Source organism: Poeciliopsis prolifica, unplaced genomic scaffold (genome assembly GCF_027474105.1).
Source record: "Poeciliopsis prolifica strain line A6 unplaced genomic scaffold, Auburn_PproV2 SCAFFOLD021, whole genome shotgun sequence".
NCBI classification, from domain to species: Eukaryota; Metazoa; Chordata; class Actinopteri; order Cyprinodontiformes; family Poeciliidae; genus Poeciliopsis; species Poeciliopsis prolifica.
Window position 1 is genome coordinate 4,464,985 of NW_026562396.1, and position 15,192 is coordinate 4,480,176.

At 40.2% G+C, this 15,192-nt stretch overlaps 1 protein-coding gene across 2 annotated transcripts in view; it reads left to right on the forward strand.

Annotated features, from left to right (window-relative positions):
- Positions 1-14,522, forward strand: part of homer2 (homer scaffold protein 2) — a 28,420-nt gene extending 13,898 nt beyond the window's left edge. The window contains exons 3-9 of one of the 2 annotated variants that reach the window (XM_055044857.1): positions 3,504-3,635; positions 3,935-4,027; positions 4,533-4,672; positions 6,675-6,831; positions 7,419-7,529; positions 10,633-10,713; positions 12,802-14,522. In XM_055044857.1, the coding sequence (XP_054900832.1) occupies positions 3,504-3,635; positions 3,935-4,027; positions 4,533-4,672; positions 6,675-6,831; positions 7,419-7,529; positions 10,633-10,713; positions 12,802-12,990 (903 nt within the window). In that variant the 3' untranslated portion in view covers positions 12,991-14,522. The remainder of the gene's footprint in view (positions 1-3,503; positions 3,636-3,934; positions 4,028-4,532; positions 4,673-6,674; positions 6,832-7,418; positions 7,530-10,632; positions 10,714-12,801) is intronic. The other variant, XM_055044858.1, reaches the window with a different exon arrangement.
- Positions 14,523-15,192: the final 670 nt, after the last annotated feature.

Sequence of the window (15,192 nt, forward strand, 5' to 3'; positions counted from 1 at the left end):
GCACATTCTCCAGTGTAGCTGCAAGGAGGTATTTTTATTTTGACAGTCTACCTCGGTCCTGCTGTTTTTACATCAGTCAGGTTCAGAATTGTTGTTTTGAGAGGACGCTTCATAGTTCTCTGCTCCAGAAAGCTTTATTGTTCTTATGAAATGTGGTTTCAAAATGGAGCTGGATTGGCCGTTTTGCTGCACGTCCAGCTGTCATGAGAATGAACAGAGCTGTTAAGCCCCAAAACAATTGCCAATACGATCACACCAAACCTGGTATGAGTTAATCTGAAGCTTCAACAGCAGCTATGTTCACAAAAACAGCATAATCTGAAATATTATTTACCAGTAAAAATTCTGCTCCCTATCAGCTGAATGTCAGGAACTGAATTTCCACCATATTTGGATGTGTGTGTGTGTGTGTTTTTTTATTATTATTATTACCGCAATCTGCAGAACAATATTCTCCTGAGTTTTCAGCTGAAGTTCTGCATACTTCCTCAAACATCTTTGCTCACATTCAAGGAATGTGGGTAACACAGGTAAAGCAGAAAAAAGGTTACGCACACATTCCAGGCATGATGAGCTTCCAAACAGCGTAACAACCAGGAAACATTCCCACTCAAACCGATTGAGACCAGATGCAGAATATGTGTGAAGTTTTACCCTCATTTAGATCTTAGTGGGTTCATATGTTTGATCCCATCATTGACTGTAACTAAATTTACCTTCTGAAGTACACCTGCGTCATTGCCGCCACAGAGACATGTGGGCATGCGAGTGCATTTTCAGGCTTTGCATATCATAGCGTGTGTGTATACATAGTGAGATTGAAAGATTTGGCGAACATACAGAGGAACTTTTTAAGTTTTCTTTTTGTTTTTCCTCTACTGGGCATAACTCTGACAAGCCTTGCTGTCAGCTTCTTCATGATTTGTACTTTGAGTCATACTGTAATGTCAACTTATACATTCTGGCTTCTAAGATCCTGAAAAAAAAAATACTGTGCCAAGTTGTGGGTTCTGCTTTTTTTTTCCCTCAGGCCTTTTCAAATCTTCAAAATCATGCCATTTCTTTCCTCCCCATGAATTTCTTTGCCTGTTTTGCATGACCACTCCATATTCTGACTCGTCATACTCTGGATTCACTAGACAGAATTTTTCTATAGTCTTCTGAAAGTCTGGGGTTTTTATCTGCCCCTCAGGACGTGGGCCAGCGATCTTGTCTGTGCCTCATGTGCCACTCGATCTGCAGCCCATCTCACCATCCACACAGCTGCCAGCGTCACTCCTCTGTCACACCATCCCACTCGCACATTTGTTCGCTCACCATGTTGGATATTCCTACACCCTAAAATACAGTCAGAGGACCTACGTACCAGTTAACTTTCTTAAAATAAATGTTAACTATATGCAGAAATTTTGCTCATATGTTTGTACTGCTAGCAAAAATCTGTTAAGTGTTGAAGGAAATCTTCTTGAGAGCAACAAAATTCATCATGGGGATAAAAGGATCTTTGTCCTGGATCCTCTCTTCCCTTCAGCTCACGCTACAAGTTATTTATTTTATTTTTTTTAATTATACGTTTTAGTTCTTGTTTTTTTTTTTGTTTGTTTTTTTTCCCTTATGTTGGTTAGACCAACTTATGGATCATTTCACTTCTAAGGGCCCAAGGATGTTATTTTTTTAGTCTTGCTGGTAGAGACTAACAGATTATTTGCATTTTAAATTATCTTTCTTTTATTTAAGAGGTTGTGCTACTTTGTGCTGCTGCAGATTTCAGACTTTCAAAGAGGAAACAGCATTACAGACCCTCTATTATGCTTAAGTGGTCGAGGTGATTTTTCAGTGTTTTGTTTTACAACAGAGTCACTTGAAGTGAGATTGACAACACACCCAATCTTTGTTTTCATGATTGCTAAGGCATTTTGGTGCCGCTCTTTGCTGCAGTTCTTGAACATTGAGTTCAGGACGTTTTCATTTCTACCTCCTGAACCTTCATTCTGACTCTGCAGTTTGATAAGTTCATGTTTGTTTTGGGGGGTTTTTGCAGTTCAGGTTGTTTTAAACCTTTAACTATTGTTACGACTAAAGAGGAGATTTAGCTGCTTTTCTGATTTTTCTTTAATGAGGTTGTGAAGACTGGCTAGGAGAAATAGGCCACTATGACACATCACATTATTACCAGAGGGGAAACATGAGCACATGGGTTATTGATCATCTAGACTTTCTCTAGTTAAAGAATAAACTAGGAAATGACTGACATGCATTGATTTTGTTGGAAGCATTATGGATGCAAATAAATCTAGGATTAAATTTTATTTATTTTTTTAATTAGAAAAAAAAATGTTACTGCAATAAATGAACATGTGTGTAGGGTGCTCTACGTAGCAAAAATGTGAAATTTTATGAAGAAAGAATCTGACTTTTAACATTTCTACTGATTCATTTGGATATTAAGGTTTTTATAAATAAATCTCATGTCTGCTTGCAATATCCTTTATTTTTTTTATCCTGTGGCTTTAGCCCTGTTTATATATTTTTTGTATACAAGGATAATTAAAATGTTATCTCATCTTAACACACTGCTTTGAGCCAGCACAATGAGCTCTGTTAAATATTCACTTGGCTGCTTTAAAATGAGACGTGCGAACGTTGTTCAGGTTTCTCTTCAGGGTAAACTGGGTCACATTTGTTTTGTTGGAACGTCTGAAAGAGAGACGTCGATTTGTTTGAATCTGCCTAGTGGATTTCTTTCTTATGTTTTCTTGCATTTCGGCATCCAACGGTGATTCAGTGAAAATGTGTTTAACACTTAAGCCATTGAAAAGCTGGAGAGTGAGACGGCGGGGGTGTAAAAAAGGACACAAGTCTGTCAGCAGTTTGAAATCTGTAATCTGGTGTTCAGAGCCATGTTGCTATGAGACCAGGGCTGCGCTGTGATTAATCTGTCTTCTGTCGTTTCCTAATTGTTAGGGTAATTAACATGTGCTGCTTTTAGGTGCTGTTGGATCTTGGTCGTGAGAATGACTTCTTGTGCTTATTTGCGCGGCTTTAGAATTGTCTGCTCACGGCGACACACAAACATTCAGACTTCTGGCTCTTCCACAATCCCTCAGTTTTGTTCTGCAGCAGATGATTCTTGCTGTCTCATTTGCTACTTTGCTTCAAAAGATAAATGTGTGCTGTCACAAATACAGCTGGTTTGAATGTCAGTGGGTCAGCAGCCATCAGAGCATTGCGCTTCGTTTTTGGACGTTTGACATTTTTTATCTGGACGTCTTTAAATGCGGCCGATTAAAATGACATTTCTTTTCATTTGATTTTGCAGTTGTTGCAAAACTGATTGTAGAAGTCCCTGTTGCAAGGGGAAAATATAAACCTAATAAAGTAACAAATTTGATTTAACATGTAAATACAACAGTTTATACATTTTAGTTAAAATTTGAAAAGCCTTTTAGCACTCCTTTCAAATATAATGCAATCTGATACCAATTGGCTGTTTTATCTTTCAGGTTATTATCAACAGCACAATCACACCCAACATGACTTTCACTAAGACGTCCCAGAAGTTTGGGCAGTGGGCGGACAGCAGGGCCAACACAGTGTTTGGACTGGGATTTGCTTCAGAGCAACAGCTGACAAAGGTAAACATTTCAAATGTCTTCACTCAAACCTTTGTTTATATTTACATATATGTTGGAGATGGAAGTTTTCTTTGAGGTGTGCATCTATGAGTGCACAGCTTTCACAGTAACCACATGTTCTGATACAAGATTGGAACAAAACAGATGTGTGGATCCAGTATTTTTTATTTTTATTTCTAAGTAATGAATCTCCTTTGAAAGCGGCCAAAGACATCAGAAGCTGATTTAACTGATCAGAAGCTAAATTGGTGTCGACTGCGTCAGCCACTTGTCACAACTTCTATTTCTTGTGTTTTCAGTTTGCTGAGAAGTTCCAGGAAGTAAAAGACGCAGCCAAGTTGGCAAAGGACAAATCGCAAGAAAAGGGCGACACGTTGAGCAACCACTCCCAGGTAAAGAATCTCTCAGCTGCTCAAGAAACTCCTCCCTGTAAGCAACCGATTGCAACACAGAGATTGTTGACGCAACTTCAGAAGGGAGAACATTATTTAGAAATTCTCTGCAACGACTTATTATCCAGAAATCTTGACTTTCCTTTCATAAAATCACCAGGATCCAGTTGGAGGCACATCATTCAGCAGTCTGTCTATTTGTTGCCAGCCCAGCTCTCAGGCTGGCAGCGAGTCCAGATGGTAGCATTCAATCTCAGCCCTGAGACACAGGGCACTACTGAACCATATGACATGAGAAATACTGGCAAAAGTTTCCTCATCCCTTCTGTCAGAGCTCACATGTTCAGCTCCCTCTCTCTGTTCATGTGAAAGACGACCCGTGTCTTCTAGCAGAGAGAAAGCAAAATGTCGAACCCACGTCCGGGTTTTTAATTCAGCAACTGCAGGTAAACTCCAGGCCTGCTGAAAGCCTGTCCTCATATACAACTTTATCTGTGTTGTCTAGCAGGAGTCTGGACGGGAGACTCCTTCAGCAAACCAGGCGCAGAGCTTTAATGGGACAGATGATGAGAAAATCTCCTTCAGTCCAGAGGCCGCTCAGCTGAAGAGTGAAAATGAACGCCTCAAGAGCGTCGTGGAGCAGAGGTAAGATTTCATTTTATGGCAACATCAGAAGATCTGATGAGATCTGCGTTTTCCCACCTCATAATTTCGATTTTGCATTTAGTTATTTAATATTGGCATAAATTATACATGTGCACATCTTCCTCATTGAGTTAATATTTAAAAAAAAGAAAGTTCCCAGCAAAAGTTATATACTGGGTGCTATTCGAATGTAAGAATTTCAGCTCTGCTTAGCTGGGGGAATTAAAATTCAGATTGAAATGAATCTGTATTCAAAAGTAAGAACACAATGCCCAGTTGCAAAGGAAAGTGAGAGACGGATCACGGAGACTTTCTTGTTCACAGAGAGGGACAGACTGTCTCCCAGTTGACCGGGTGGGGAAGAAAATGGAGATATAAACCTTTGAGAAAATAGCGCTTGGTTATCAAGAGAAAAACTTTAATTGATTATTTTTATTTATTTATTTTTTAAGGGACGCTACAGGAATCCACTTGAAACAAGATGAAATTTGAGAAAAGTTTCTTTTCTGAATCTCATCAGAGCTCACTGGAGCGTTTTGGACCCGCTGGAGGCTCTGATTGAATTTAATGTTTTTTATCAACTTATTCATGGGTGTTATTATTCTAATGCAGTGAAATTTAAAATATTAAAGAAGCTTCCAAAACACATTTTTCTCCAAACAATCTGTAGGTATCAGTCGGCGCCTGGCACCAGTTTTACCAACATAGGTTGAACATATTATTGTAGTTGTGTGTTTTTGTACTTAAGACCTGTTACTTAAAAAATATTCAACCTGATTATTGATGGATGTGAAATAGTTCAGTGTGTTTTATGAAACTGGTCATTTTAACACATGTATATTGTCTTAATGTGCAAAATGAACTAAGATATTACTCAGAACGTCAACATGGAGAAGAACTAAATTCATGAAGCTTTTGGTCATTTTTCACTCCACACAAAGCAGATCCTCGTCACTTTCACATCTTGTCGTCTTTTTCTTAAACCCAAAAAGATTTTCTTTTTTAATAAACGTTTGTGTGACGTTGCGTTCCCCCAAACATCTAATGATCAAGATGATCTGTTGTGTTGACCGAGGCTTCTCTCTGTTGGGTTACCTGGGCCTCAATGCTGTTGCCAAGCGAGTGAATTATAATTGCATAAAAACGCCAGATGTGGATCCAGATGGGGAACCAGGGACCTCAGGGTGGAAGAGCCAATTAAATTTATAGTAAGCAGGATTCTCTCGAACTGGCCATTGGCAGCGACAAAAAGAGCTTCTGCTTCTCTGTTTCTTCACCGTTGTTGTTGTTCATCAGGGCAGCAGGAAGGTTTGCAGCATGAAATGAAATGTAGGAAGGTTTACAAATATTTATGAATATCTCCAGCAGAAAAATGAATAAAATGGGCAGGTTAATTTTTTATGAATGTCTGCTTTGTCTTTATTATTTATTTAATTCTTGGAGTTGCTGGTGTTTGCTCATCTTTCCTTGCATCTAATTGTGCTTATAAAACGAAACCATTTTGGTTCATAGCAATGATGATTTGGATGCAATTCAAATGCCATCAGCATATCAAAGGTTAGACCATATCAGAACGTTTTTATCTTTAACTTCACCCCCCTGCTCAAAGAAATCAAGGATTTTAAAATTAAACACGTAGTTTGAGGGAGAACGACTAAATTTCATTTCTGTTAAAGGAATATTTAGCTTCTGCAGTCGTACTGCTTGAAACGGCCAAAGGCTGCAAGATGCCGAGGAGCATCCCGGCTGCCATTTCAAGCAAGAACAGAACATCCCAACCCATCCGCGCATAAAGAAACACAAAGTGATGCATAACAAATGAACATCAAAACATCCCCAACCTTATTGATAAAATGTTGTTTTTTAAACTTTGAGAGTTCCCAGGTTTCCTTTTCATAGCATAAATGAAATGATTTTGTGCCGTTCTGTCATTTGGGCCCTGAGCGGTTTATCTCCTTGAGTAACGACACCTGTTGATGTGCCCGCCTCTCATCCCTCGCAGCAACACCACCGCTAAGAAGTACGAAACGGAGCTTCAGACTTTAAAGGAAAGTAATGCCAGACTGGTGGATTCACTGCAGGAGTCTTCAGCTAATGTGGAAAGCTGGAAGAAGGAGCTTACTGCCTGCCAAGAAGAAAGCAACACTCTGAGGAAAAAGGTAACTCGCTTGCACTGTCCTACGGGGAAGTTTAGAAAACACACAAGCTCATCAATCTTGTCGGAGGAGAAGATAACGGCTCTAAACCTCTGCCTCCAGGAAATCACAGAACCACTCCGTCTCCAATGGGTGACTCTCATCAATAATCTGGCTGATATATTAATTAAAATCCATTCAATAAGATGAGAGGATTGCTCATAAAACTTTGATTTCTCTTAGGGAGGGGTGTGCGGGGAAACGATCATTAAATCCACCACAGTCCTGTACTTTTCATTAGTTGCTGTTTTCCCTGCAGCAGAATCTGACTCCACTATAAATAGAATCATTTCAGTTTCATAATCAATGTGGGCTGTGTTTGCAGCTGGGCTGGTGTTTCCACCGTGCTTTTCCTTTTGCAGCAAACTTTTTTCCTTTTTTTTTTAGTAATCGGCTTCAAGGTGACCCAGCTTGTAACGTAGAACATATCGTGACAACAACAAACACTTGCTTCATAATAAATGGGTACATGCTCTAAACGTCTGCTGAACTCCCCGCTGAACTACTTTTCCGCAGACAAAAGAGAGCTCAATTTTCCCCCCTTTGTTCAGATTGCAGAACTGGAGTCCGAGTGCAACGAAGCCAATCAGGAAAAGCAGAAAAACGCCCAGCTGACCGTTCGGGTGAAGGAGTTGGAGGCAGAGCTGCAGGAGAAGGAGCAGGTGAGACTGCAGTACATTCATCTTCAAAGAGAGCCGGCTTCTCTCTAGGAGCTTGTAAAGCAAGTGGTTTACTACCACTTAAACCATTGTGATTTACTCAGTGCCCTCATATGAAGGCAATCACAGCTTTCAGGGTTCCTCTCCACCTCTTAATCCTGCAACAATCTGTTCCCTCGGGAGGTTTTTATACCTCTGGATAAGAAATCACAGGTGGTGGTTCCTCCCCCCCCCCCGGCTGTTTATTGGTGTCTATCTAGCTAAACCCAGACCTTCACTCTGCCTCTTTGCCTCACTGCACACTTCTTGGGAACCACACTCTGTCTCAGAGCTTAAGTTTGTGAGTAGCTTATTGTGCAAGTGGTTTTATGAGCTTGTGGGCCACCATAGCTGTTTAGTGCTGCTTACCATGTTTCATCATTACTATACTTTATGATTATGATTACTGCTCCTTTGGTGTTTTATCTCAACTTTGCAGCTACTTTTAATATTTTTTAACAGGTAATTAGTCTAATGTATTTATGTATAGGCTACACATTTTTACGCAAATTGAAGGCGACTGGTGAACCCGGTTTCATTTAATTACATGTTTTTGTGCCTTTTTTCTGTGTTTTGCTCTCTCTGCTCTTAGGAATGTATAATGTTGCAATTATTTATAAAAGAATGATGCATTTGGGTACATTCAAAAAAAGGGACATTATTGCAGCGTTTTCTGTTGAAACAGGTTTGAGTGAAAGTTTTTCATTGGCCAACTCATCCACAGTAATGCAGATATCAAATTCAACCATATTGTGACTAACTTAATCTATGCTTGTTCTGAAAATGTCATTAGGAAGACTTTTACTTTTCCAAATGTAGCAGATTTTCGCAGTGATTCAACGATGACGGCAGATGAAGTTTTCAGTAGAAATGAAAACTTGTCATAATTTTTAAATTTTTTTTTTAGATTTTAAATCTCTTAAACTAAACCTCTTAAACTAAACTGACTTTGAGGAAGCACATCTCAACATCGATATGTTAAAACCCCAGTATTGGCAGGTCTGACGTCGCAGGTCTCAGAATATCTTTGCTCGCATTTTTTTCTTTAGGTCAGACGACGACTTGGTGTGTTTGAGGCGTGCCTTAAAATTCTTCCATAGGTGTGCAGATGATTACCTGCATGAACCTATCAGAAGCTTGCAGAGACTTGCATGGTCACCTGGGCTCTCTTAACTTGTCCCAAGGCATACAAGTCAAGAGAGACTTTAGTCCACAAAATGTAAAATTTTGTGGACAAAATTTAAACTTTTTGTGGAATTAAAATTCACAAAATTTTAAATCCAACTTTAAATTAAAATAAAATTTTTGTGGATGTAAATATGACTAAACTCTTGGTTGTACTGGCATTTAGCAAATGGAAATAATGTTGGTAGTTCTTCTGAGCTAAAAGCTTGTGGGTCAGACTGAAGTAATGTTGGACAATGAGAATAAATTTATGAAAATATTTGGTTTCACTGGAACTTAAATAGCTCTAGTTCATCAAGTGTAATATTTCCTTTGTTTTTTTTTTTAAAACAAATTCAGAAAAGCTTTTCTAAATCTTGAGGTGTGTGATTCAGGCAACTGCGCAGGTTGATTTTTGTGGCTCCTATTTTGATAAAACTGGGCAAAATGAAGAGTCATGTTGGCAGGAGACACTTCTGCTCCGACTCTGAGGTAGACTGCGTCTGGATGGAGTATGCTAGTTTACGACCTGGAAGCTGGAATATTATTAGAACATATACATCTTCCCTTGGACGATGGGGAATCTCTCGCCCTGTCAGGAGGGAAAGTAGTTCAAAGAGGCGTTGGCTTATTTTAAAAGATTACAAGAGAAATATGCGGCCCTCTGGGAGCTCCAGCATTTCTTCCCTGCGCTATGTCGGCCATCGTGTTCCGAACGCTGACCCCGGGGGCTCAGAGAGAGAGGGAGAGGCTCTGCTGTTTGTTGAGTTGCAGCAGGCGGCCCACAGAGTCTCATCCGCACAGTGACTCACCACCTTCTGTAGATGCACACTGTCACTACCTCCAATTAAAAACAAGCCGATGAATTATTTAGGACCCACCGTGGTGCTGACCTCTGCGCCGGCCAAATGGAAACTAAAAGGACAAAACTGCCGCAGGTTGCGCCAAAGGCTGGGGAAATTGTTGAATTGCTGTGAAGAAAGAGGAATGCATTGAAGCAACAGGATTGACTGTTGGATTTTACAACGTATGAAACTCAGGGCTGCAACTAACAATCATTTTAGTTATTGATTAAGCTGCCTTTTACTTTGACGATGAATCGGATAAAAAATTGGTACATTCTGTAGATTTTTCATTTAAGCCTTTTTATATAATATCATAAATGCATTTAAAAGATCGCAAATAAACTATTCAATTCCTTTTATAAAAGAAAATGTCTTTACCTAAAATGCCAAAACACAGCAGTTCTTTCATTTTATTTGGAGCAAATAATGAATCTGCTGCGGAAAAAATACTTTTAACATCAAAGTGTGAAAAGACCAGCAAATTCTGCTTGACTTGGCATCAATACTGATCTGCTGACTAATTAGATGGCAAAAAGGTGACAAAAAAATTTCACCCAAGTTGAACAGGTTGAAGTCGAAACTGGACCACTTGAATTTCACGTAGGACATATTTACAAAGTTTTTTTTAATTTAATCTTAAATGCAAGCCGTCTAATTTTTTTAGTATAGTTTTGAATTTGTATATTAAATTAGTTGATGACTATTTCAATCGATAAATCTGATCATTTGTTTCAGCCCAAATAAAAATGAAATCAACACAAATGGGGGTTTTGGTGCAGAATTTTAAATTCTAACCCTTTTATCTCTTGTACTAGTTTTCATTCTGGCCATAAAACATGTTACAGTATTTGCGCTTTGTAACAAAATGTCTTAATTGGATAGATTGTAGATTTCTGCATTTCAATTTGGCAACAGACAAAATGTTAAAAAATAAACAAAACAAAACTCCTTACTGTTTTGAAGTTAATCATGCAGATTGACTTCAGCCTGACATGACTTTTTATTTTTTTTTCCTAGGTTTTGACTAACTTTGTTTTGTTTTTTTTCTTTCTTTCTAGGAGTTGGAGAATCTGAGGAGGCAGGCGGAGATAATCCCTCAGTTGATGGGAGAGTGTGAGAGCATCACTGCAAAACTGAAGGTATGTTTAAAGCTCTTGGTGAGGATCCCGTTGCCTCTCCGAGCTTTTAATTTGAAGCAGAATAAAAGGGAAGTGAGGGGCCTTGAACGCATCCCAACGGGACGCTGCAAGGCGAACGCGGCGCTTTCTGAGTTGAAGAGCGAGTTTCTATTCATCATTCAGCTCTGGGGCTGGTGACACAACATTCCTATCACGTGTCTCACCGACACATTGTTGATACTGTATCTATTAATAAAGGTCTGTGCCCTGCACAGTGCTGAGTGGATTATTGGCTTTTTGTTGAGGAAGGAAAAAAAAAAGAAAGCTTTTCAGGGACGCATTGCTCTCAGGATACATTAGTTTCCTGGTGGAGCGGGATTTCTGTTTAGTGAATAAAATAAAGCACTTGTAGAGGTTTTCAGAGCTTTAATGATCAAGTCTTATAACACTTCAGTAGGTGTGTGTGTGTGTGTGTGTGGGCTGTGCCAGTCGCTTTGTGTTGAGAAATCATAAAACAATGCAGATCTGCCTCATGTCAGTCTTTAGAACAAAGAGCTTGCATCGAAATAGGCTCTTATTTTTTCTTCCAGTGATAACTGGACTTTCTGTAGAGCCAGAAGAGTCAGGCTCGGTGAATGACAGCACGGGCTGCTGGTGCCAAGACTAACACGAGCCACACCGATGCCGACACTCATTTCACCCTGTGCTGGCTGACTGAGAGCAGGAAGGATCATCCAGACTGTCACGAATGTGCTGCTTTTCAGTCGCAGCGTGGAGGAGAGCAAAGCCAACAGTGGCATTCCTGTAGTTGTTTCACATCACAAACTTTCACCCCAGGACTGGATTCTGCCAGCCGGGTGGAGAACAATGGCTGGAGCAGATTATCTAACCGGTTAGCCAAACAGACACGACCCACGGCTGGATTCCTCTGATGGCTCCGTCTGTTGAACTTTAACCCAAAACCTGGGGCAGGTTCCCTTTACAAAGTAAATCCCTTTCATGCATCAAAGTTTAAAAGCGCAAATATAAAGCGTCTGCCTCCTGGAGGTCAGAGTGGAGCTCCTCTATTTAAAGCCGACCCCCTCGTGAGGAGATCGGCTTTCAGGAGTCAGCTGTAGGATGCAGTCATGCAGACGAACGCCCCATTTGGAACCCCTATTTTAATCTCCTCCCTTCAAAAGTATTTGTGGCGTTAATGTTATTTTTACACCTCCATCCTCGCACTCTAAACACGAGTCCTTCCTGCTACTCTGCTTTTCAGATCAAAAGGAAGTTCATGTGTTCATTTAGGGAATTGAGAAGACGACGTCATGTTGTGTTGGAAAGGTTTTCACATCACGTTCACATTTTGTCCTGGTATAACTACAAACTTTAGTGTATTTTATTGTGATTTTATGTATAAGAAAATGGTTCATTTTATTATTTCTACTAGAGCTACTCTTATTGCATTTACTTCGTCAATAAAGAACTTGAGTAAAACGAATGAACGTATGATACTTATAAACAGGAAGGATCATAGTTGTGATGTTGCCTGAGGATTCGTCAGTTTACATTTCTACCAACTTATCTGGACATTTTACCACTTACTGTATTTGTCATTTTACTCAGGCATTCAAAATGTGATACATCTATTCTTATGTGTCAGACCAAAACAAGATTTTTATAAAGTGGATTTTTTTTTTACAAATCTGATCGTATTCGGCCACGACCAGAAGAAAACCTGTTGGCGGGAGAAAAGACGTCAGGCTGGGGTTTAGGTTCACCTTCCAGCAGGACAACAACCATAAATATTCAGCCAGAGCTGCAGTGGAATAATATTTATCAATTAATGTCCATGTGTTAGAGCGGCCCAGTCAAAGTCCAGGCCTAAGACCTATTATGAATCTGATTGTTATACAACTAATCAGACAGATAATTGCAATAAAACATATTGAAGTTTGTTTGTAACTCGAAGGGTATGAAAACATTTTTCCACTCTGCATTGAAGGGCAACGTCGCCCGGGCGGTTTCTTTGTTTGGGATCTCTTAAGTCTGAACGTCAAAGAAATCCGTCTACTTCTGAGTCACGTTACATGTATTGTAACTACTTTTCCACCATCTGCCCTGCAGGCAGCAGAATCGCAGAACAGTGAGCTGGAGAGGAGACTCGAGGGACTTCAGGTGGACATCAACGACAGCCGGCAGAAACAAGGAAACATGAAGGGCGAGCTGAAAAAGTTCATGGATATTCTGGATGGAAAGCTGGATGAGCTGCACGAGTTCAGACAAGGACTCTCCAAACTTGGTGTCGACAACTGAGAGGAAGCGTTGGCAGAGCTGAGAGGTTGAGAGGTCGGGCACGAAGGATTCACTAAAATGTCTCTTCAGGGCAGAAACTATACTGCACCTACTCCCCCAAAGTGATGTCTTCTCTGAATCTATCAGCTTTGGCTTGTACTAAACACAACCTTGTGTGTGTGTGTGAGTGTGTGTGACAGAGAGTTTCTGACAGACTTAAAACAAACAGTAAAAAGAAGGCAAGCAAGTACCACAAAAATGGCTCCATTTTGTGTACTGGCTTTGTGAGTCTACAGTCGCACTTTGAGCGTACTCATCCGCTTTCTGTGGGGGATGAAGCGGCTTTAAAAAGCTGGTGGTGGGTTCTTAGATTCTGTCCATCTGTCTCTTTTCTGATGGCTGTAAAACTTCTACACGAGCCTGGTGAGCTTAAAGTAGAAGCGGGGACTTAAAAGGGCTAAAATGAACAAAAAGAAAGCATTATTAAAGTAATAATTAGTGGAAATACCCGTTTCTCCCCCGAACCCTTTCAGATTTGACGTTTAAGTCCCTCTACAGACTGTCCTTGCTGCTGCCTCTTGCGTATCTCAGGTGTGTTAGAAGACAGTTTGTATATATTAAATTATATGCAGATCTATAATAAATGGCCGTGACACAAAGTGCCTCCAGGTAAGTTTAATTCTCCCTGGAAAGGAAAACAGGCCAACTAATGACCATCACCATAATGACAACTTAGCTCCATTAAATAACCTTCAGATGAAAACAAATCATCCTTTAAAAAAAAAAAACAACCTCTGGAAGTTTCTAAACAAGAGCCTTTTGATAATGTTTGCATAAAAGAAGGATATCATGACAGATGCTTCTCACAATAAGCATCTGTCATGATAGTAACCCCGACCCCACCCCGGTGTTGTGTTCAAGGACCGTTTAGTGTGCATCAGTGTGAACAGACCTGTGTGTGTCCAGGGTTGCTTGTGCTTCCTTCACATTAGTTTTTGTTATGGTGGTGGTTATTTTGATTTTCCTGGAGGAGGGGATATGGTGCTGCTTGACAGGTGAATAACGTTCACTGAAAACATTTTGGTTGGGATGAGCCTTTTCACTAAAAAAAACCCTGTCGACTTTGCTTTTAGTCTTACTTGTATGTTTATTTTTGGTGCCTCTCTACAGCTTTTGTTTCCAGACCAAGTTTCTAAATCTCGACCTGCTTTGCAGATGTAGGATAATGTGTGACGAGGACAAACTCTGCGGATTTAAAGGTTTTCATAATACAGGACTGAGTTGCAGCTGCTTTAGGGAAGTCCAATTTGAGACCATATGTTTGCAATCAAAGTGAAATATTTACCCTGTGATATTTTTCATGACTCTTTTGATCTTGTCATAACACTGAGATATTTATCAAATGGACTTTTTTTTTTTCCCTCCCGTTCGTAACTCACCTGATTCGGAACGATTCTTCCTGTTGAACCGACGCCTCTTGTGCACTTTTGTGATTCTTGTTCTACTCTGTACCCACTGAACTGACAAACTGGTAAAGTCTAGTTTCATTACAACGCTGAGTGAGTGTCTTTTTCTCCTGCTGTAAGGGATCCAACGTGACAAGACGGGAGCGTTTTCTAATTCACGCTCGCATATGTGTCAGTGTGTGAAAGGAGCGCTTCAAATCGTTTTACAAATTGAAGCGGGTTTGTTTTTGTTGTTTTTTTTTTTCCTGGATGAGAAGTGCTGAGGAGGTGGAATAAACCCTCGGAGCCAAATGCTGTCGAGGCTCCACCGCCGCCCGTCTTCTCTGTTGGTTCACATGGAGCCAAACGTAGTGCCAATCGTAACGGAGACGCACGTTGAGCAAAGCGAGCGGACATGTTGTCGGCGTGTGGCTCAAGCTGCTGGTTTGAGGACCGACTGGAAGGGAAACACCTGAAACGTCGTCACAGCGGCACTGCAGCAGCACATCAGAGAACATGTTGCCTGGGCAACTCAATCCCACTCAACTTTCCTTTTTTTTTTTTTGTAAATAAAACTGACTGATAGACTTGTGAAACGTTCGACTTCAGCTTTCATTTGCTCCTTCAGAGAGCGTCGAGTATCAGCAATGGCTGTGAAGTTGATCGATATGCAGATAAATGATCAATTTTATGCCCAAGTTTAATTAAATCTGATGGAAAATTAATTTATGCGAGGAGGTTGTCAACGACAAATCTTTACTCCTTTTTTTAAAAACAA